Source organism: Oncorhynchus mykiss, chromosome 15, assembly GCF_057628025.1.
Source record: "Oncorhynchus mykiss isolate SJ-2025 chromosome 15, ASM5762802v1, whole genome shotgun sequence".
NCBI classification, from domain to species: domain Eukaryota; kingdom Metazoa; phylum Chordata; class Actinopteri; order Salmoniformes; family Salmonidae; genus Oncorhynchus; species Oncorhynchus mykiss.
In genome coordinates this window covers 84,291,952-84,308,641 of record NC_143036.1, presented here as the reverse complement: position 1 = coordinate 84,308,641, position 16,690 = coordinate 84,291,952, and the positions used below count along the sequence as shown (strand labels likewise).

General features: G+C 46.0%; 1 protein-coding gene across 2 annotated transcripts in view; it reads left to right on the top strand.

Annotated features, from left to right (window-relative positions):
* kiaa0930 overlaps window positions 1-13,166 on the top strand; it is a 75,288-nt gene extending 62,122 nt beyond the window's left edge. For both annotated transcript variants that reach the window (XM_090201429.1, XM_090201431.1), the window contains 5 exons: window positions 157-297; window positions 2,139-2,327; window positions 8,226-8,385; window positions 8,682-8,837; window positions 10,963-13,166. In XM_090201429.1, the coding sequence (XP_090057555.1) occupies window positions 157-297; window positions 2,139-2,327; window positions 8,226-8,385; window positions 8,682-8,837; window positions 10,963-11,003 (687 nt within the window). In that variant the 3' untranslated portion in view covers window positions 11,004-13,166. The remainder of the gene's footprint in view (window positions 1-156; window positions 298-2,138; window positions 2,328-8,225; window positions 8,386-8,681; window positions 8,838-10,962) is intronic.
* Window positions 13,167-16,690: the final 3,524 nt, after the last annotated feature.

Sequence of the window (16,690 nt, the reverse complement as noted above, 5' to 3'; positions counted from 1 at the left end):
CTCTGTCTCTCTCTCTGTCTCCCTCTCTGTCTCCCTCTCTGTCTCCCTCTCTGTCTCCCTCTCTGTCTCCCTCTCTGTCTCCCTCTCTGTCTCCCTCTCTGTCTCCCTCTCTGTCTCCCTCTCTGTCTCCCTCTCTGTCTCTCTGTGTGTGTGTAGGTGTTCTGTGACATGACGGTAGGCGAGGGGGAGATGGTGTGTGTGGAGTTGGTAGCCAGTGATAAGAGCAACACGTTCCAAGGAGTCGTCTTCCAAGGTTCCATCCGCTACGAAGCTCTGAAGAAGGTTTACGACAACAGAGTAAGTCTCTCTACTCTATAGATGTATATCTGGGATGTCCTCTCTACTCTATAGATATATATCTGGGATTCCTCTCTCTGGAGAATTCCCCTACAGTGTATTTGGAAAGTTTGCGAACCCGTAGACTTTTTCCCCAAAATTTGTTACATCATTATTCTATTTATTTCATTATTATTATCATTATTTTTTTTAAATCATCAATCTACACGATACACAATACGACAAGCATTTTTGCAATTGTGTTAATAATTTTTTTTAAATATCAAATTTACATAAGTATTCAGACCCTTTACTCAGTACTTTGTTGAAGCACCTTTGGCAGTGATTACAGCCTCCAGTCTTATTGGGTATGATGCTACAAGCTTGGCACACCTGTATTTGGGGAGTTTCTCCCATTCTTCTCTGCAGATCCTCTCAAGCTCTGTCAGGTTGGATGGGGAGTGTCGCTGCACAGCTATTTTCAGGTCTCTCCAGAGATGTTGGATCGGGTTCAAGTCCGGGCTCTGGCCGGGCCACTCAAGGACATTGAGACTTGTCCTGAAGCCACTCCTGCGTTGTCTTGTCTGTGTGCTTAGGGTTATTGTCCTGTCGGAAGGTGAACCTTCACCCCAGTCTGAGGTCCTGAGCGCTCTGGAGCAGCTTTTCATCAAGGATCTCTCTGTACTTTGCTCCATTCTTCTTTCCCTCGATCCTGACTAGTCTCCCAGTCCCTGCCGCTGAAAAACATCCCCACAGCATGATGCCGCCACCACCATGCTTCACCATAGGGATGCTGCCAGGTTTCCTCGAGACATGACGTTTGGCCTTCAGGCCAAAGAGTTCAATCAGACCAGAGAATCTTGTTTCTCATGGTCTGAGATTCCTTTTGGCAAACTCCAAGAGGGCTGTCATGTGCCTTTTACTGAGGATTGGCTTCCGTCTGGCCACTCTACCATAAAGGCCTGATTGGTGGAGTGCTGCAGAGATGGTTGTCCTTCTGGAAGGTTCTCCCATCTCCACAGAGGAACTCTGGAGCTCTGCCAGAGTGACCATTGGGTTCTTGGTCACCTCCCTGACCAAGGCCCTTCTCTCTGATTTCTCAGCTTGGCCAGGCAGCCGGCTCTAGGAAGAGTCTTGGTGGTTTCAAACGTCTTCCATTTGAGAATGATGGAGGCCACTGTGTTCTTGGAGACCGTCAAGGCTGCAGAAATGCTTTGGTACCCTTCCCCAGATCTGTGCCTCGACACAATCCTGTTTCGGAGCTCTGTGGACAATTCCTTCGACCTCATATAGACAGGTGTGTGCTTTTCCAAAGTAAGTCCAATCAATTTAATTTATGACAGGTGGACTCCAATCAAGTTGTAGAAACATATTTCTGAATATTCTGTGAAAATGTGAAATCAGCCTCAAGCTGTGAGAAACTTTACTGCTTGAATTACATAAAGACCTTGGAAAGAAGGAAACTGGATATGTTTGTCTTAATGAAATGGAGTTTACAGACATTACTAACAGAGAAAAACACAGGACTTTGTGGACCAGACATTACTAACAGAAAAACACAGGATTTTCTAGTTTGTGGACCAGACATTACTAACAGAAAAACACAGGACTTTGTGGACAAGACATTACTAACAGAAAAACACAGGACTTTGTAGTTTGTGGACCAGACATTACTAACAGAAAAACACAGGACTTTGTAGTTTGTGGACCAGACATTACTAACAGAAAAACACAGGACTTTGTAGTTTGTGGACCAGACATTACTAACAGAAAAACACAGGACTTTGTAGTTGATGGTGAAATACAAGACAAGATTCAAAACGATCCATATCAAGTCTTCGTGTTGTGTGTTTGTCTTGTAGGTGAGTGTGGCAGCGAAGATGGCCCAGCGCATGTCGTTCGGCTTCTATAAGTACAACAACATGGAGTTTGTCAGGATGAAGGGGCCGCAGGGCAAAGGTCACGCTGAGATGGCGGTCAGCCGGGTCCCGACCGGAGACACGTCCCCCTGCGGCACAGAGGAGGACCTGGACTCACCCCTACACGAGAGGGTAGGTAGAGTAGACAAATAGGCACGCACGCACACACACACATATACGAGAGGGTTAGGACACACAAAAAACGTGCATGGACACATTAGGAACACCTCTTTCCATGACCGACTGACCAGGTGAATGCTGTGATCCCTGATTGATGTCACCTGTTAAATCCACTTCAATCAGCGTAGATGAAGGGGAGGAGACAGGTGGTTGAAGAAGGATTTTTAAACCTTGAGACAATTGAGACATGGATTGTATGTGTGTGCCATTCAGCGGGTGAATGGGCAAGACTAAAGATTTAAGTTCCTTTGAACGGGGTACGGTAGTAGGTGCCAGGAGCACCGGTTTGAGTCAAGAACTTCAACGCTGCTGGGTTTTACACACTCAACAGTTTCCTGTGTGTATCAAGAACGGTCCACCACCCAAAGGACATCCAGCCAACTTGATACAGCTGTGGGAAGCGTTGGTGTCAACATGGACCAGCTTCCCTGTGGAAGGCTTTGGACACCTTGTAGAGTCCATATCCCAAATAATTGAGGCTGTTCTGAGGGCAAAAGGGGGTGTAACTCAATATTAGGAACGTGTTCAATAATGTTTTGTACACTCAAACACAGGACGCTGACCGTCCGCTAGACTAGAGGGTCGGGGCTCTGACCGTCCGCTAGACTAGAGGGTCGGGGCGCTGACCGTCCGCTAGACTAGAGGGTCGGGGCGCTGACCGTCCGCTAGACTAGAGGGTCGGGGCGCTGACCGTCCGCTAGACTAGAGGGTCGGGGCGCTGACCGTCCGCTAGACTAGAGGGTCGGGAAAGCATTATGGTAGAACCACAAACATTCCATGTCCTCAGGTACATAGATATACATGGAGGGGAAATGGTTTCATAATCAGAGAAATGACCCACAGAATATCCAACATGAAATAGTCAGAGCCCAGGAATGGACATGTAGATGGCTGGAACACACTTCTATTCTGTAACGTGTGTGTCCCCCTTTAACTGAGGTTCTGTATGTCCTGAGATACTGTTCCCCTTTAACTGAGGTTCTGTATGTCCTGAGGTTCTGTATGTCCTGAGGTTCTGTATGTCCTGAGGTTCTGTATGTCCTGAGGTTCTGTATGTCCTGAGGTTCTGTATGTCCTGAGGTATGTCCTGAGGTTCTGTATGTCCTGAGGTACTGTATATCCTGAGGTACTGTCCCCTTTAACTGAGGTTCTGTATGTCCTGAGGTTCTGTATATCCTGAGGTACTGTCCCCTTTAACTGAGGTTCTGTATGTCCTGAGGTACTGTCCCCCTTTAACTGAGGTACTGTCCCCCTTTAACTGAGGTTCTGTATGTCCTGAGGTACTGTCCCCCTTTAACTGAGGTTCTGTATGTCCTGAGGTACTGTCCCCCTTTAACTGAGGTTCTGTATGTCCTGAGGTACTGTCCCCCTTTAACTGAGGTTCTGTATGTCCTGAGGTACTGTCCCCCTTTAACTGATGTTCTGTATGTCCTGAGATACTGTCCCCCTTTAACTGAGGTTCTGTATGTCCTGAGGTTCTGTATGTCCTGAGATACTGTCCCCCTTTAACTGAGGCACTGTTCCCCTTAAACTGAGGTTCTGTATGTCCTGAGGTTCTGTATGTCCTGAGGTTCTGTATGTCCTGAGGTATGTCCTGAGGTTCTGTATGTCCTGAGGTACTGTATATCCTGAGGTACTGTCCCCTTTAACTGAGGTTCTGTATGTCCTGAGGTTCTGTATATCCTGAGGTACTGTCCCCTTTAACTGAGGTTCTGTATGTCCTGAGGTACTGTCCCCCTTTAACTGAGGTACTGTCCCCCTTTAACTGAGGTTCTGTATGTCCTGAGGTACTGTCCCCCTTTAACTGAGGTTCTGTATGTCCTGAGGTACTGTCCCCCTTTAACTGAGGTTCTGTATGTCCTGAGGTACTGTCCCCCTTTAACTGAGGTTCTGTATGTCCTGAGGTACTGTCCCCCTTTAACTGATGTTCTGTATGTCCTGAGATACTGTCCCCCTTTAACTGAGGTTCTGTATGTCCTGAGGTTCTGTATGTCCTGAGATACTGTCCCCCTTTAACTGAGGCACTGTTCCCCTTAAACTGAGGTTCTGTATGTCCTGAGGTACTGTCCCCCTTTAACTGAGGTTCTGTATGTCCTGAGGTTCTGTATGTCCTGAGATACTGTCCCCCTTTAACTGAGGCACTGTTCCCCTTTAACTGAGGTTCTGTATGTCCTGAGGTACTGTTCCCCTTTAACTGAGGTTCTGTATGTCCTGAGGTTCTGTATGTCCTGAGGTTCTGTATGTCCTGAGATACTGTTCCCCTTTAACTGAGGTTCTGTATGTCCTGAGGTACTGTCCCCCTTTAACTGAGGTTCTGTATGTCCTGAGGTACTGTTCCCCTTTAACTGATGTTCTGTATGTCCTGAGATACTGTCCCCCTTTAACTGAGGTTCTGTATGTCCTTAGGTTCTGTATGTCCTGAGATACTGTCCCCCTTTAACTGAGGCACTGTTCCCCTTTAACTGAGGTTCTGTATGTCCTGAGGTACTGTTCCCCTTTAACTGAGGTTCTGTATGTCCTGAGGTTCTGTATGTCCTGAGGTTCTGTATGTCCTGAGGTTCTGTATGTCCTGAGATACTGTTCCCCTTTAACTGAGGTTCTGTATGTCCTGAGGTTCTGTATGTCCTGAGGTTCTGTATGTCCTGAGGTACTGTCCCCCATTAACTGAGATACTGTTCCCCTTTAACTGAGGTTCTGTATGTCCTGAGGTTCTGTATGTCCTGAGGTACTGTCCCCCATTAACTGAGATACTGTTCCCCTTTAACTGAGGTTATGTATGTCCTGAGGTACTGTCCCCCTTTAACTGAGGTTCTGTATGTCCTGAGGTACTGTCCCCCTTTAACTGAGGTTCTGTATGTCCTGAGATACTGTTCCCCTTTAACTGAGGTACTGTCTCCCTTTAACTGAGGTTCTGTATGTCCTGAGGTTCTGTATGTCCTGAGATACTGTTCCCCTTTAACTGAGATACTGTCCCCCTTTAACTGAGGTTATGTATGTCCTGAGATACTGTCCCCCATTTAACTGAGGTTCTGTATGTCCTGAGGTTCTGTATGTCCTGAGGTACTGTCCCCCCTTTAACTGAGGTTCTGTCCCCCCTTTAACTGAGGTTATGTATGTCCTGAGGTTCTGTATGTCCTGAGACTGTCCCCCTTTAACTGAGGTTCTGTATGTCCTGAGGTTCTGTATGTCCTGAGAGACTGTCCTCATTTAACTGAGGTTCTGTATGTCCTGAGGTTCTGTATGTCCTGAGGTTCTGTATGTCCTGAGGTTCTGTATGTCCTGAGGTTCTGCCCCCTTTAACTGAGGTTATGTATGTCCTGAGGTTCTGTATGTCCTGAGACTGTCCCCCTTTAACTGAGGTTCTGTATGTCCTGAGGTTCTGTATGTCCTGAGAGACTGTCCCCCTTTAACTGAGGTTCTGTATGTCCTGAGGTTCTGTATGTCCTGAGGTTCTGTATGTCCTGAGGTTCTGTATGTCCTGAGGTTCTGTCCCCCTTTAACTGAGGTTCTGTATGTCCTGAGGTTCTGTATGTCCTGAGAGACTGTCCCCCTTTAACTGAGGTTCTGTATGTCCTGAGGTTCTGTATGTCCTGAGGTTCTGTATGTCCTGAGGTTCTGTATGTCCTGAGGTTCTGTATGTCCTGACGTTCTGTCCCCCTTTAACTGAGGTTCTGTATGTCCTGAGGTTCTGTATGTCCTGAGGTTCTGCCCCCTTTAACTGAGGTTCTGTATGTCCTGAGGTTCTGTATGTCCTGAGGTTCTGTATGTCCTGAGAGACTGTCCCCCTTTAACTGAGGTTCTGTATGTCCTGAGGTTCTGTATGTCCTGAGGTTCTGTCCCCCTTTAACTGAGGTTCTGTATGTCCTGAGGTTCTGTATGTCCTGAGGTTCTGCCCCCTTTAACTGAGGTTCTGTATGTCCTGAGGTTCTGTATGTCCTGAGGTTCTGTATGTCCTGAGGTTCTGTATGTCCTGAGAGACTGTCCCCCTTTAACTGAGGTTCTGTATGTCCTGAGGTTCTGTATGTCCTGAGGTTCTGCCCCCTTTAACTGAGGTTCTGTATGTCCTGAGAGACTGTCCCCCTTTAACTGAGGTTCTGTATGTCCTGAGGTTCTGTATGTCAGAGTCAGAGACTGTCAGAGACTGTCTGACTCAGTTGGGGGGTTGTTCTGGAGGATAGACTGGATTTGACTCAGTTGGGGGTTGTTCTGGAGGATATACTGGATTGACATTATATTACTACTGAGTTACTGCCGTGTTTAATACACTGTCGTATGTTATATTACTACTGAGTTACTGTAGTATATTATATTACTACTGAGTTACTGCCATGTTTAATACACTGTCGTATGTTATATTACTACTGAGTTACTGCCATGTTTAATACACTGTCGTATGTTATATTACTACTGAGTTACTGCCATGTTTAATACACTGTCGTATGTTATATTACTACTGAGGTACTGCAGTATGTTATATTACTACTGAGTTACTGCCGTGTTTAATACACTGTCGTATGTTATATTACTACTGAGTTACTGTAGTATATTATATTACTACTGAGTTACTGCCATGTTTAATACACTGTAGTATATTATATTACTACTGAGTTACTGCCATGTTTAATACACTGTCGTATGTTATATTACTACTGAGGTACTGCCATGTTTAATACACTGTAGTATGTTATATTACTACTGAGTTACTGCAGTATGTTTAATACACTGTAGTATATTATATTACTACTGAGTTACTGCCATGTTTAATACACTGTAGTATATTATATTACTACTGAGTTACTGCAGTATGTTTAATACACTGTAGTATATTATATTACTACTGAGTTACTGCCATGTTTAATACACTGTAGTATGTTATATTACTACTGAGTTACTGTAGTATATTATATTACTACTGAGTTACTGCCATGTTTAATACACTGTCGTATGTTATATTACTACTGAGGTACTGCAGTATGTTATATTACTACTGAGTTACTGCCGTGTTTAATACACTGTAATATATTATATTACTACTGAGTTACTGCCATGTTTAATACACTGTCGTATGTTATATTACTACTGAGTTACTGTAGTATATTATATTACTACTGAGGTACTGCAGTATGTTATATTACTACTGAGTTACTGCCGTGTTTAATACACTGTAGTATATTATATTACTACTGAGTTACTGCAGTATGTTATATTACTGAGTTACTGTAGTATATTATATTACTACTGAGTTACTGCCATGTTTAATACACTAATATTACTACTGAGGTACTGCCATGTTTAATACACTGTAGTATGTTATATTACTACTGAGTTACTGCCATGTTTAATACACTGTAGTATATTATATTACTACTGAGTTACTGCAGTATGTTATATTACTGAGTTACTGTAGTATATTATATTACTACTGAGTTACTGCCATGTTTAATACACTGTAGTATATTATATTACTACTGAGTTACTGCCGTGTTTAATACACTGTAGTATGTTATATTACTACTGAGTTACTGCAGTATGTTATATTACTGAGTTACTGTAGTATATTATATTACTACTGAGGTACTGCAGTATGTTATATTACTACTGAGTTACTGCCATGTTTAATACACTGTAGTATATTATATTACTACTGAGTTACTGCAGTATGTTATATTACTGAGTTACTGTAGTATATTATATTACTACTGAGTTACTGCCATGTTTAATTTACTACAGTTTAACTACACAGGTATAAGAGCAACTGATGATAGTATTAGATATGTTCTGATTGGCTGTCTGTGTGTTTTCTCTGTAGTACGTTGGTTCTGATTGGCTGTCTGTGTTCTGTTTGGTCAGGTGACGTCGTTCAGCACCCCTCCCACCCCGGAGAGGAACCGCCCCTCGTTCTTCTCCCCTTCTCTCCGTCGGAAGGTCCCCAGGAACCGTATCACTGAGATGAAGAAGAGTCACTCAGCCAACGATAGTGAAGAGTTCTTCAGGGAAGAGGACGACGAGGGTAATGATATTTTATACCCAAACACCACGTGTTGTGTAGGATGTGTTGGAGAGTGTAGAACCCGGATGTGTTGGAGAGTGTAGAACCCGGATGTGTTGGAGAGTGTAGAACCCGGATGTGTTGGAGAGTGTAGAACCTGGATGTGTTGAAGACACAGAGAGTGTAGAACCTGGATGTGTTGAAGACACAGAGAGTGTAGAACCTGGATGTGTTGAAGACACAGAGAGTGTAGAACCTGGATGTGTTGAAGAGAGAGAGTGTTTAACCTATAACCTGGATCATGTGACCCCATGCAGACCTGTGTAACCAGTCCAACCTGCGGTCTCGCTCCCTGTCGGGTACAGGTCGGTCCCTGGTGGGATCTTGGCTCAAACTGAACCGTACGGAGGAGTACTTCCTGCTTTACTCCCACCTGACCTACGTCACCCTGCCGCTGCACCGCATCACCTCAGGTCAAGACCCACACACCATCAGTCCCTAATGGTTCCCTATCACCTCAGGTCAAGACCCACATACCATCAGTCCCTAATGGTTCCCTATCACCTCAGGTCAAGACCCACACACTATCAGTCCCTAATGGTTCCCTATCACTTCAGGTCAAGACCCACACACTATCAGTCCCTAATGGTTCCCTATCACTTCAGGTCAAGACCCACATACCATCAGTCCCTAATGGTTCCCTATCACCTCAGGTCAAGGCCCACACACTATCAGTCCCAAATGGTTCCCTATCACCTCAGGTCAAGACCCACACACTATCAGTCCCTAATGGTTCCCTATCACTTCAGGTCAAGACCCACACACCATCAGTCCCTAATGGTTCCCTATCACTTCAGGTCAAGACCCACATACCATCAGTCCCTAATGGTTCCCTATCACCTCAGGTCAAGACCCACATACCATCAGTCCCTAATGGTTCCCTATCACCTCAGGTCAAGACCCACACACCATCAGTCCCTAATGGTTCCCTATCACCTCAGGTCCAGACCCACACACTATCAGTCCCAAATGGTTCCCTATCACCTCAGGTCAAGACCCACACACTATCAGTCCCTAATGGTTCCCTATCACCTCAGGTCAAGACCCACACACTATCAGTCCCTAATGGTTCCCTATCACCTCAGGTCAAGGCCCACACACCATCAGTCCCTAATGGGTCACTATCACCTCAGGTCAAGGCCCACACACCATCAGTCCCTAATGGTTCCCTATCACCTCAGGTCAAGACCCACACACCATCAGTCCCTAATGGTTCCCTATCACTTCAGGTCAAGACCCACATACCATCAGTCCCTAATGGTTCCCTATCACCTCAGGTCAAGACCCACATACCATCAGTCCCTAATGGTTCCCTATCACCTCAGGTCAAGACCCACATACCATCAGTCCCTAATGGTTCCCTATCACCTCAGGTCAAGACCCACACACTATCAGTCCCAAATGGTTCCCTATCACCTCAGGTCAAGACCCACACACCATCAGTCCCTAATGGTTCCCTATCACCTCAGGTCCAGACCCACACACTATCAGTCCCAAATGGTTCCCTATCACCTCAGGTCAAGACCCACACACTATCAGTCCCTAATGGTTCCCTATCACCTCAGGTCAAGACCCACACACTATCAGTCCCTAATGGTTCCCTATCACCTCAGGTCAAGACCCACACACTATCAGTCCCTAATGGGTCACTATCACCTCAGGTCAAGGCCCACACACCATCAGTCCCTAATGGTTCCCTATCACCTCAGGTCAAGACCCACACACTATCAGTCCCTAATGGTTCCCTATCACCTCAGGTCAAGACCCACACACTATCAGTCCCTAATGGTTCCCTATCACCTCAGGTCAAGACCCACACACTATCAGTCCCTAATGGTTCCCTATCACCTCAGGTCAAGACCCACACACTATCAGTCCCTAATGGTTCCCTATCACCTCAGGTCAAGGCCCACACGCCATCAGTCCCTAATGGGTCACTATCACCTCAGGTCAAGACCCACACACCATCAGTCCCTAATGGTTCCCTATCACCTCAGGTCAAGACCCACACACTATCAGTCCCTAATGGGTCACTATTCCCTATCACCTCAGGTCAAGACCCACACACTATCAGTCCCTAATGGTTCCCTATCACCTCAGGTCAAGACCCACACACCATCAGTCCCTAATGGTTCCCTATCACCTCAGGTCCAGACCCACACACCATCAGTCCCTAATGGTTCCCTATCACCTCAGGTTAAGACCCACACACCATCAGTCCCTAATGGTTCCCTATCACCTCAGGTCAAGACCCTGTGGGGGGACAGGGTAATTGTCCATTGGGGGGCAGGGTAAATGTCCATTGGGGGGGACATCTTGGGCAGGGGGACGATGGTGGGGATAACAACCTGAGCTAGAGAGAGTGAAAATGTTCTGATAACACAACAGCCAGCTGGTCTGGCCATGCTCTGAGGGTGCGGCTAGCGTCCTCTAATCTAGATTCTTTACACTTTCTAGAGGACAGGGAGCCATTATGGACTGTCCCTGTCGTGTAAATTACAGTATTGACTGCTCATTGACTCTGTTGTCTGTCATCAGATATCCTGGAGGTGAGACAGAAGCCCATCCTGATGACATAGCAGATCAGAGCTCCAGTCCTCCTAACTGCCCCAGAGCCTCCCTACGAAGTGCCTTCCTGCATCAGGCACCACTACAAACCAGTGGTGAGATGGAAAACTACAGCAACACTACCACCATCTGTTGGTGAGATGGAGGAAGTACAGCAACCCTACCACCATCTGGTGGTGAGATGGAGGAATTACAGCAACACTACCACCATCTGGTGGTGAGATGGAGGAATTACAGCAACACTACCACCATCTGGTGGTGAGATGGAGGAATTACAGCAACACTACCACCATCTGGTGGCGAGACAGAGAACTACAACCAAACCTGGAGTCAATGGCAAGAGGTGACTAAAAAACAACTTTGGAACAATGAAAACCAGCCAATCAAAAAAGTGCCTCTTCCCTGTCATGTTCCTGCTCGATGAGGATTCGCCGGTGGGTGTGAGGCGGTCGCCAGGGAAACGGGCATAGCAACCCACCTGTCCTGTCAGGATCACAATGGTCGTGAAGTGCAGTACCATTGGCTGAACTCTGACCTGGAACTAAAATTATTTAGAATGTCTCTGGACGAATCTAAAATGGAACTCTTCCCAGTTTAGTGCACTAACGTTGGCCTTAGCCCTATGTGGACTCTGATCTAAAGTAGTGCTCTGTTAAAGGGAATAGGGTGCCATTTTGGACAACGTCTCCTGTTTTCTTGTAAATATCCTGCTGCTTAACTATTCACTGATAAGCCTTTAGGAAAGGTTACGCTTCTCCTGATGGGAACATAAAGCTTCTGTCTGTTTTGTCGTTGCGTGTTTGTGTTTCTGTCTGCGAGGCGGGGAAGATTAAAGGGAGTGTGTGTGTGTGTCTAACATCGTTGTCTAAGTCCCAGGGCTTTGTGGATGTGCTGCCTTCAGTCTATCAGCACACCACTGGCACATAAAGGATGTTACTCTGAGACCAGAAGGGCACCGTATTGACCAGGGAGTAGGCTTCCATCAGGCTCACAGTCTGGAGACCCTTCAACTCTTCAGTTTAACGTGACGAACTTTCAACAGGGAACCGAAATTATCATCTATATAGAAAAATTTAAAAAACAATGACGTGGAAATTCACACACACACGTGTGAGAAAGATTTTCCTCAGCACTGGAACAAGATGGCTGAATATAGAAACGCAGGGCCTGCTGATACTCAGCTTTAGTAGCGGTAAGATACTAAACCCTGTTTCTGTCTGGTCTCGTCCCCAGGCTGCTGTTATGTAGAGCCTGGTGACTGTGGGACTGTCTGGAACTAAGGGGGTGTGGATTTACTGAGTGATATGCTAATCAATTCCAATTCTGGAGCGACTCACACGACTATGAGGAGAAGGGGGAGGGAGCGAGCCTGGGATAGTTGTATTTATGGAAGCCCATTCCTGCCACCCAAAATATAATTAAATGTCGACACTGCCTCAACATTTTGAGCTTCTAACTAAAACCATTTAGACAGAACATACATACACTACATGGACAAAAGTATGTGGACACCTGGTCGTCAAACATCTCATTTCAAAATCATGAGCATTAGTATGGAGTTGGGTCTCCCCCAACTGGTTCTGTGCAGGCCAGTCAAGTTCTTCCACACCGATCTCGACACACCACTTTTGTATGGACCTGACTTTGTGCACAGGGGGCATTGTCATGCTGAAACAGGAAAGGGCCTTCCCCAAACTGCTTCCATAGTTAGTTAGTTTGGAACTCGGTAGTGAGTGTTGCCACGGGCTTCAGCACTCGGCGGTCCCGTTCTGTGGTCTACCACAGCCGTTGTTGCTCCTAGACGTTTCCACTTCACAATAGCAGCACTTACAGTTGACCGGGGGGCAGCACTAGCAGGGCAGAAATTTGACCAACTGACTTGTTGGAAAGGTGGCACATTGAAGGTCACTGAGCTCTTCAGTATGGCCATTCTACTGCCAATGTTTGTCTATGGCGATTGCATGGCTGTGTGCTCGATTTTATACACCTGTCAGCAACGGGTGTGGCTGAAATGCCAAATCCACTCATTTGAAGGGGTGTCCACATACTTCTGTGTATATACATACTCTGTGTTTCTTCATTTGTAGCATTATGTGGTGAATTATATGAGTCCATTGCTGAACTGGCATTCGTCCCAACACTTTATATTGTTTAATAAAATAATTGACACAAAAGCACCGAAAAGAGGGACAAATTACTGGTGTTAAGACTGATTCGCCTCATGATTTGATTGGTCAACTCCTGCTTCAGTCTGATAAACCACAGCTGGTCTAGAGTCGCCTACTGATAAACCACAGCTGGTCTAGAGTAGCCTACTGATAAACCACAGCTGGTCTAGAGTAGCCTACTGATAAACCACAGCTGGCCTAGAGTAGCCTACTGATAAACCACAGCTGTCCTAGAGTAGCCTACTGATAAACCACAGCTGGCCTAGAGTAGTCTACTGATAAACCACAGCTGGTCTAGAGTAGCCTACTGATAAACCACAGCTGGTCTAGAGTAGCCTACTGATAAACCACAGCTGGCCTAGAGAAGTCTACTGATAAACCACAGCTGGTCTAGAGTAGCCTACTGATAAACCACAGCTGGTCTAGAGTAGCCTACTGATAAACCACAGCTGTCCTAGAGTAGCCTACTGATAAACCACAGCTGGCCTAGAGTAGTCTACTGATAAACCACAGCTGGTCTAGAGTAGCCTACTGATAAACCACAGCTGGTCTAGAGTCGCCTACTGATAAACCACAGCTGGTCTAGAGTAGCCTACTGATAAACCACAGCTGGTCTAGAGTAGCCTACTGATAAACCACAGCTGGCCTAGAGTAGTCTACTGATAAACCACAGCTGGTCTAGAGTAGTCTACTGATAAACCACAGCTGGCCTAGAGTAGTCTACTGATAAACCACAGCTGGTCTAGAGTAGTCTACTGATAAACCACAGCTGGTCTAGAGTAGTCTACTGATAAACCACAGCTGGTCTAGAGTAGCCTACTGATAAACCACAGCTGGTCTAGAGTAGCCTACTGATAAACCACAGCTGTCCTAGAGTAGCCTACTGATAAACCACAGCTGGTCTAGAGTAGCCTACTGATAAACCACAGCTGGCCTAGAGAAGTCTACTGATAAACCACAGCTACAGGTAGCCTACTGATAAACCACAGCTGGTCTAGAGTAGCCTACTGATAAACTACAGCTGGTCTAGAGTAGTCTACTGATAAACCACAGCTGGCCTAGAGTAGTCTACTGATAAACCACAGCTGGCCTAGAGTAGTCTACTGATAAACCACAGCTGGTCTAGAGTAGTCTACTGATAAACCACAGCTGGTCTAGAGTAGCCTACTGATAAACCACAGCTGGTCTAGAGTAGTCTACTGGTAAACCACAGCTGGTCTAGAGTAGTCTACTGATAAACCACAGCTGGCCTAGAGTAGTCTACTGATAAACCACAGCTGGTCTAGAGTAGTCTACTGATAAACCACAGCTGGCCTAGAGTAGTCTACTGATAAACCACAGCTGGTCTAGAGTAGCCTACTGATAAACCACAGCTGGTCTAGAGTAGTCTACTGGTAAACCACAGCTGGTCTAGAGTAGTCTACTGATAAACCACAGCTGGCCTAGAGTAGTCTACTGATAAACCACAGCTGGCCTAGAGAAGTCTACTGATAAACCACAGCTGGTCTAGAGTAGTCTACTGATAAACCACAGCTGGTCTAGAGTAGTCTACTGATAAACCACAGCTGGCCTAGAGAAGTCTACTGATAAACCACAGCTGTCCTAGAGAAGTCTACTGATAAACCACAGCTGGTCTAGAGTAGCCTACTGATAAACCACAGCTGGTCTAGAGTAGTCTACTGATAAACCACAGCTGGTCTAGAGTAGTCTACTGATAAACCACAGCTGGCCTAGAGTAGTCTACTGATAAACCACAGCTGGCCTAGAGAAGTCTACTGATAAACCACAGCTGGCCTAGAGTAGCCTACTGATAAACCACAGCTGGTCTAGAGTAGCCTACTGATAAACCACAGCTGGTCTAGAGTAGCCTACTGATAAACCACAGCTGGTCTAGAGTCGCCTACTGATAAACCACAGCTGGTCTAGAGTAGCCTACTGATAAACCACAGCTGGTCTAGAGTAGCCTACTGATAAACCACAGCTGTCCTAGAGTAGCCTACTGATAAACCACAGCTGGCCTAGAGTAGCCTACTGATAAACCACAGCTGGTCTAGAGTAGTCTACTGATAAACCACAGCTGGCCTAGAGTAGTCTACTGATAAACCACAGCTGGTCTAGAGTAGTCTACTGATAAACCACAGCTGGCCTAGAGTAGTCTACTGATAAACCACAGCTGTCCTAGAGTAGTCTACTGATAAACCACAGCTGGCCTAGAGTAGTCTACTGATAAACCACAGCTGGTCTAGAGTAGTCTACTGATAAACCACAGCTGGCCTAGAGTAGTCTACTGATAAACCACAGCTGGTCTAGAGTAGTCTACTGATAAACCACAGCTGGCCTAGAGTAGTCTACTGATAAACCACAGCTGGCCTAGAGTAGTCTACTGATAAACCACAGCTGGTCTAGAGTAGTCTACTGATAAACCACAGCTGGTCTAGAGTAGTCTACTGATAAACCACAGCTGGTCTAGAGTAGCCTACTGATAAACCACAGCTGGTCTAGAGTAGCCTACTGATAAACCACAGCTGGTCTAGAGTAGCCTACTGATAAACCACAGCTGGTCTAGAGTAGCCTACTGATAAACCACAGCTGGCCTAGAGAAGTCTACTGATAAACCACAGCTGGCCTAGAGTAGTCTACTGATAAACCACAGCTGGTCTAGAGTAGCCTACTGATAAACCACAGCTGGTCTAGAGTAGCCTACTGATAAACCACAGCTGGTCTAGAGTAGTCTACTGGTAAACCACAGCTGGTCTAGAGTAGTCTACTGATAAACCACAGCTGGCCTAGAGTAGTCTACTGATAAACCACAGCTGGTCTAGAGTAGTCTACTGATAAACCACAGCTGGCCTAGAGTAGTCTACTGATAAACCACAGCTGTCCTAGAGTAGTCTACTGATAAACCACAGCTGGTCTAGAGTAGCCTACTGATAAACCACAGCTGGTCTAGAGTAGTCTACTGATAAACCACAGCTGGCCTAGAGTAGCCTACTGATAAACCACAGCTGGTCTAGAGTAGTCTACTGATAAACCACCGCTACAGGTAGCCTACTGATAAACCACAGCTGGTCTAGAGTAGCCTACTGATAAACCACAGCTGGTCTAGAGTAGCCTACTGATAAACCACAGCTGTCCTAGAGTAGCCTACTGATAAACCACAGCTGGTCTAGAGTAGTCTACTGGTAAACCACAGCTGGTCTAGAGTAGTCTACTGATAAACCACAGCTGGCCTAGAGTAGTCTACTGATAAACCACAGCTGGTCTAGAGTAGTCTACTGATAAACCACAGCTGGCCTAGAGTAGTCTACTGATAAACCACAGCTGTCCTAGAGTAGTCTACTGATAAACCACAGCTGGTCTAGAGTAGCCTACTGATAAACCACAGCTGGTCTAGAGTAGTCTACTGATAAACCACAGCTGGCCTAGAGTAGCCTACTGATAAACCACAGCTGGTCTAGAGTAGTCTACTGATAAACCACAGCTACAGGTAGCCTACTGATAAACCACAGCTACAGGTAGCCTACTGATCA